The sequence below is a fragment of the Lupinus angustifolius genome, chromosome LG20, assembly GCF_001865875.1.
Source record: "Lupinus angustifolius cultivar Tanjil chromosome LG20, LupAngTanjil_v1.0, whole genome shotgun sequence".
NCBI lineage: Eukaryota > Viridiplantae > Streptophyta > Magnoliopsida > Fabales > Fabaceae > Lupinus > Lupinus angustifolius.
In genome coordinates this window covers 1,500,384-1,506,486 of record NC_032028.1, presented here as the reverse complement: position 1 = coordinate 1,506,486, position 6,103 = coordinate 1,500,384, and the positions used below count along the sequence as shown (strand labels likewise).

Sequence of the window (6,103 nt, the reverse complement as noted above, 5' to 3'; positions counted from 1 at the left end):
ATGTTTACAGATTAAAAAACCTACAGAGGAAAATGTATACACCAAATATTAAAGGGGTAGACAATCTAATATTTAAAATAAGCAAATGCGTACTCAAACAATTTTGCTGTGCTACTATATATTTCCTTTGATTGAAACATCTCATTTGTGTTGTCATTGTTGCTGGATTCTAATAGAGAGGCTCCATGAAGAAACTTAAGTGCTGCCTGGAAGTATATCCCCGTGCTCTCAAGAGTGGATCCGGAATTCTGCATAATAAACCCAGAATGTTTAAATAAATTACACGAAGAGGCAAACCATAAAAATCAAGATGAGGTTGCATGTAAAAAACCTTAAGACGGTCAGCCAGATGCTTCAGATCTTTAGCATCTTTCAAAGCACTGTTAGCAGTGGTATGACTGTTACAATCCTTTCTGATAGGACTGGGGGATTCAAGCTCCTTCAACCAGCTTCCATTAAGCATGTGATGTTTTGAACCAATTTGCTGAGTACCATTTTGATGATCCGCCTTTCTAATTTGCCTTTTTTGCAGCTTAAATGCATCATTTACTTTGGGAGGATCAATTTCCACGTCTCCATTTCCTTTGTGCAAACCAACAAATGGTCGTGGGAAGCGACCTGATACCCCAACCTGATCACCTCCAGAGGGTGGCAATGACAACTTCCTTTTTCCAACTACTTCTTGATCAGTTCTTTCAGAAAGAGACCTCTTTGAAGATCTTTCAGTATCACAGTCTAGCAACTCATTCTGACTAGGAGCAGGCAACGCCTCCTGCTTGCAAATGGCATCTATACCAACTTCTTGGACATCATGCTTTTTATTTAACTGGTCCTCTTTTTTCCCTTTCTCATTTTCTGTATTATCTTTCTTGCCAATATGTATATTCTCCCTTTCGTCAGTTTTGAACCCAAACTTCTTCAATTTTACTTTGCCATCACTTCCGTCCTTCTTAACTGTTTTAGATCGATCACTTCCTTCAGCGTCTGAGCATCGTTGTGGACTACCCACCATAACAGTAGCATGAAAGCCGTCTTTCCAAATTAGTTCCCTATTTGAAGGCCTATCTGTATTTAGAATTCTCATAGGCGACGAACAAACTGATTCCACTGGAGAGCCCTTCACTTCCTGGAAGCTGGCTTTGGTCTTACTTGAACCAGAAACCTTGGAAGAACTTGAAGTGGTGGCAGCAGCAGAAGCCTGCACAGACCCCAAGTTCCGTTCTGACAGAGTGTTCCCTGGATATTGCCTGAGTTTCTGGTTCTTAGTATGACTACCTTTTTTGTCTGTCCTACCACTGCCTTCACTCGAACCCAACTCCCTACCTTCAGATTTTGATTGTCTTGCCTTTTTTCCCTTCCTGGAATCACCAAAATCCTGCACGGAGACCCTGCCCTCCAGTAATGTAGTATCCTGGCACTCCTTCAATTTCCTCTTTTTAACACTACCATTGGAATCATGGTTTCTCAAATCCAGGTATCCCTCATCCAAGAAACCGTTGCCCTTATCTTTTGTTATTTCAACAGGAACATGTAGCCTACCCCTTCCATCGCATTTGGAGCCCTTGGAAGAGGAGCAACCTTTCTGCCTATGTTGATTTTTACCAACTGAAGTAGTTGGTAAACTGATATTCCTTGTGGTCCCACCTTGTTCTAGAATCCACTCTTCATCGGTGGAATGCATACTATCGATCTTACTTTTCTTGTATGGCCTAGAACAATCTTCATTGGGGTTCCTCCTGCTTTTCACCATCATATTCTTTTTATCACCTGCCAAAACATTTTGAGATACAGAAAAATTATCAACGCAATTTAACAGGTCCTTAAACATAAGAAAATTAGCTCATACTGAATAGCTGAGCACATTCAATATCAGTTCAAATTACCATTAGCAGGATTCTGGTCCAGCATTCTCTGATTATTTTCGTGTTTCTCCCTCAGAGCATTGGCATCAATCATGACATGAGAAATTTTCACGTCATTTAAGCTCCTACTTTCAGTTGATGAGTTTAAGTTTTTCTTTATAGAAGAATAAAATTGAGAAGAGCCACCTTTATAGGCAGAATTATACATCTCCTTCACATTTTTTTTCTTCCCACAAGTCACTGCGTGAAGACTGTGATTTAGTTGGTGTTGGTCAGGATGCTGGGCACTTGGTACAGTTCCCCCTACAATAACACTTGTAGAAAAATTTCGCAGATTGCTTTGACCTTCAGGAGGAGGCCCTTGGCATAATGCAATAACAGCTTTTGTGGTTTCGTCCTCACTAAAACTACATCGATTCATTCCGCGTCTGCACATTTATGCAGACATTGTTAGAAATTTGAACAAAGAAACATCTATTATCCAACATAACCAACATAGATAGTTATCATTAGATGTTACCAAGTTAATACCAAGTAATTTAGTTTCCATAGTAGTTTTCATACTGACAAATAGATTTAAATATTTAATCAATGGATTAGAACTTACAGCCAATTAAGCATGCTACACAGCCACTTTTCAGGTAGGTTATCAGGGTCTGTGCCAACAGGAAGAAGACGCCATTTTTGACACCTGTCACACTGTACCCAATTATCCTCAGGCGCTGATATAGGACCTCCTTTTCCATTGTCTGCATCATCATAATGCACACTTCCAGTCACGTTTGTGGCTTTTTTAGGATACATGTCAGATGGTAATGTGCAACCAACTATCTTACTGCTTGAATTCTCCTTTGCTACACGATTAATCGCAGGTGTGCTCCTCTTGACAACCTTGGTTTCCTTCAGTTTATCCCTATATGGGCTTTCCAGTGAATCTATCTTGTCCTCCTCTTCTTCAAATTCACCAAAGAAATCTCTATATGTATCTCTAGCCTTTTTACGATCCTTTTGTGCTCTGACATCTTCAGTTCCATTTTTTGACGTAGAACTATAATCAGAACTCTTCTTTGTTTTAGGCACCAAAGGGATGCTAACCTTTAACTTTCCTTTTGCCCTCTCCGTGACCATGGTACCATGACTTCCCTTTGGGTTTTTTGGAGGCCCTATGCGATCAGTGTTTGAAGTTGTCCTAACTTTGGAAAGATCAGGCTCAGCTACTACTGAGTCACAAATTTTATATTGGTCAGTACTGCCTTTTGCTGTACAAACTGACAAGTCTTCGATAGAAACCTTATCTCCCACTTTTGTCCCTAAACATCCCTTCATCCCACCATTAACTTCAGCTGATGCTGGACCTACCCGGCTCTTTTGTAATAGATCCCCAGAGCCTCCCTTTGTCCGCCCAACAAAAGCATTCTCCTCAGTAGATTTTGGCTCCACCCATCCCTTTTGTGAATGATCAGTGTAGGTTTTCTCTCTCACCATACTCTTTTTGGTGGTTTCCTTCAACTTATCACATTTCCCATCCACATACTTTACTGAGTCACCAGTGTTAGAATAAGAACTGGATAAAAGTGGAAGCTTCAGGGTTTTTGAAACCAGCTCTTCGGTAGTCAATTCATCCATACCCTGACCCTTCCTAGATAGAACACCATCACTTAGAGTATTCTTCTTAGCGAAAGTCTTGGCTTCCGTTGAGGACTCATGACCCTCCAGAGACTTCATTTTCTTCCCTCCTGACAAATTTTGGTCACCTTTTAAAATGTTAGATCCACATTGTAACATGCCAGAACTTTCTGAGTCATCCATATGAACAGGTATACTCTCTCTAGGATATGTTTCCCTTTCATTTAACTGAATAAGATCACCAGTGAGAGGCGACAACAGTGTAGGGAGGACAGTCATAATCTGTTTCACGACACCATAAAATATATATTATAATCTGTTTAAGCACAAAATGAAGATGAGAGCATCGAATTGCAGGTAGATAATTCACCTGAAGGATACTAATTGGAGATTCCAAAGGAGCATCTTGAGGCTCACGAGAAAGTCCTTCAGTTCCTGAGGGGCTATCATCCAGTGATGATGATGGCGACTCATCAAGACCAAGTCCACAATAGATTGCAGCATTTTTCCGCATTGGTAAATTGTCAGGACCCATTTTGATCCGTACCTTCAGTGTCTTATGGTCACGTATGCTAGTAGAACTCATGTTTAAAGACTCATACTTAGAACTGAATGCTTCAGCACCAGCAGTTTTCATGCATTTTTCTTGTGTGAAAGCATTATTGATCATAGATGCTGTAAAAGCAGGCAACTTTGAGGAGCTAACAGAACCCAGGCCAAATTTTAGAGACTGTGATCCAGTTGAAAATGGCGCGGTGTTTCCTTGCCCACCCTGTGCAAGTCGTAAAACCTCATCAACTCGATTAAAAAATGCATTACAAATACAAATGCCGCATATTATATTAGTAGAAGAAATGTACCTCCAGTTGCAACTTATTAGGAGACCCGAGTGCATTTTGAGGATGAACTTTTTGCACAGTCCTTGGATGACCCCAACCAGGAGAGCGTGGATAGGTAGGTAAAAATGATCCATAACCACCGTATTTCGCTCCTGCAATGATGAAGTGTTTCTCAAAATTATTAGAACAAAAGCTCTTGATTAGGAAAATCCACAGTAGATTGATTGAAACAAATTTCAGCTTACCCAGATTCTCCGCAGACACTCCACCTTCAAAATCTTTCTGAAAGTGTCCCAGAACATCTTGAATTTTTTCATCCTTAGAAAAAAAAAATTCAAAAGGTATAAATTAGAGAGAAACAGAAAAACAAGTAGTCAAAAAAGGAAAATGACTTAAATTTGATAAAAAGAAACATTGACATGATTATTATACAAACAAAAAACGCTCCTTAATACAATAAAAACAACTGTAGGAGGAATTAAATATTCACATAAAGGAAGTATCCTGGATACACATAAACTTCCAAAAATGCAAGTTTAACGCATATGTGCAAGACACGCGCCACATGATTTCTGATGATTTAAAAAAAAAGCCAAAGAACACACACAGAACAACTTAAATATCTTTTGGTCCACATTAAACTACATTAAATATGCCTATCTGATGGTAAAGCACATTCCAAAACTATAAAAAGGATTTCACAAGCAAAAATACATCAACAGTCACTTGATTCGGACAACATTTTCATCACCAAGCAAGTCGAACATCAATTTATTCAATTACTTAATGCATTAAGCAGTGATCACAAAGAAAACTAAACTTATATAAAATTCATTCACATTTGAAAAAAATACATGATTCAGTACTGAACATTAAAACCGTGGATCTAATACAATAAAAGGAGTAATCACAGAGAAGTGAGCACACAAGAGAAGACAGAAAAACCCTTACAATGTAAGATAGAGCAACATCAGGGTCGATTATGGCGTCATAATCTTCATGGTCCTGATATAAGCATGCCTCACCTTCTTCAAGTTCAGACTCATCCATTTCTCTCATACCACCAACACCGAACCCTAACCCTAACCTCTTCCCCGCATCTCTATTTCCAACAGAAATCATCTACGACTCAAAACTGAAGCAGGATTAATTTAAACCTCCACACATTCACAATCCAAACAGTTCATCAAAATCAAAAACCAAGCAATGAAACCTAGAATCTAAACGATCGTAGAAATCACAATCCCGGAAGCAATTTTATTTATTCATTTATTATAATTAAGAATTAAAACAACTAAGCTTCTTCAATTATCGATAAAATAAATTAAGAAATGGAAAGAAAGATGATGTTAATCACTACGAAACCTTACAAGGTTTTTGATAATGTAATTTGATATGATCAACAAAAACAAATAACGTTTTGCTCTTTCTCTCTTCCTTCTTCTGTTTCTTGTTTTTGGTGAAATATTCAGCGAGCGCGGTTTATTTTTTATTATTTATTATTTATCTTATTTCGTTTTTGTTTTGGATTAAAAGTGCAAAATATTTTATTTTAATCGCGTTGAGAGAGAGGAGATGATTGCGGAAGTTGTTACAGATAAAGGAAAAGTAAAAGGAATAAGAGTTATCTCTTAAATGATAAGGGAAACTAAAAAAATAATCATACTTTTGTTTTGCTGGTCCGTTTCATATTTATTAAAACCTGTTTTTTATGGATAAATTAGAATTCGAATTAACTTCACATAGTTATCAGCGCTATGCTGAGAAGCTTTTCTT

At 38.1% G+C, this 6,103-nt stretch overlaps 1 protein-coding gene across 2 annotated transcripts in view; it reads right to left on the bottom strand.

The window, feature by feature from the left end:
* The window catches only part of LOC109336249, an 8,754-nt gene extending 3,079 nt beyond the window's left edge, over positions 1-5,675 (bottom strand). Inside the window, exons 1-8 of one of the 2 annotated variants that reach the window (XM_019572728.1) lie at positions 5,279-5,675; positions 4,573-4,645; positions 4,349-4,479; positions 3,859-4,260; positions 2,470-3,770; positions 1,884-2,290; positions 332-1,767; positions 94-248 (exon numbers count right to left, since the gene is read on the bottom strand). In XM_019572728.1, the coding sequence (XP_019428273.1) occupies positions 94-248; positions 332-1,767; positions 1,884-2,290; positions 2,470-3,770; positions 3,859-4,260; positions 4,349-4,479; positions 4,573-4,645; positions 5,279-5,449 (4,076 nt within the window). In that variant the 5' untranslated portion in view covers positions 5,450-5,675. Of the gene's footprint in view, positions 1-93; positions 249-331; positions 1,768-1,883; positions 2,291-2,469; positions 3,771-3,858; positions 4,279-4,348; positions 4,480-4,572; positions 4,646-5,278 lie in introns of both variants that reach the window. The other variant, XM_019572727.1, reaches the window with a different exon arrangement.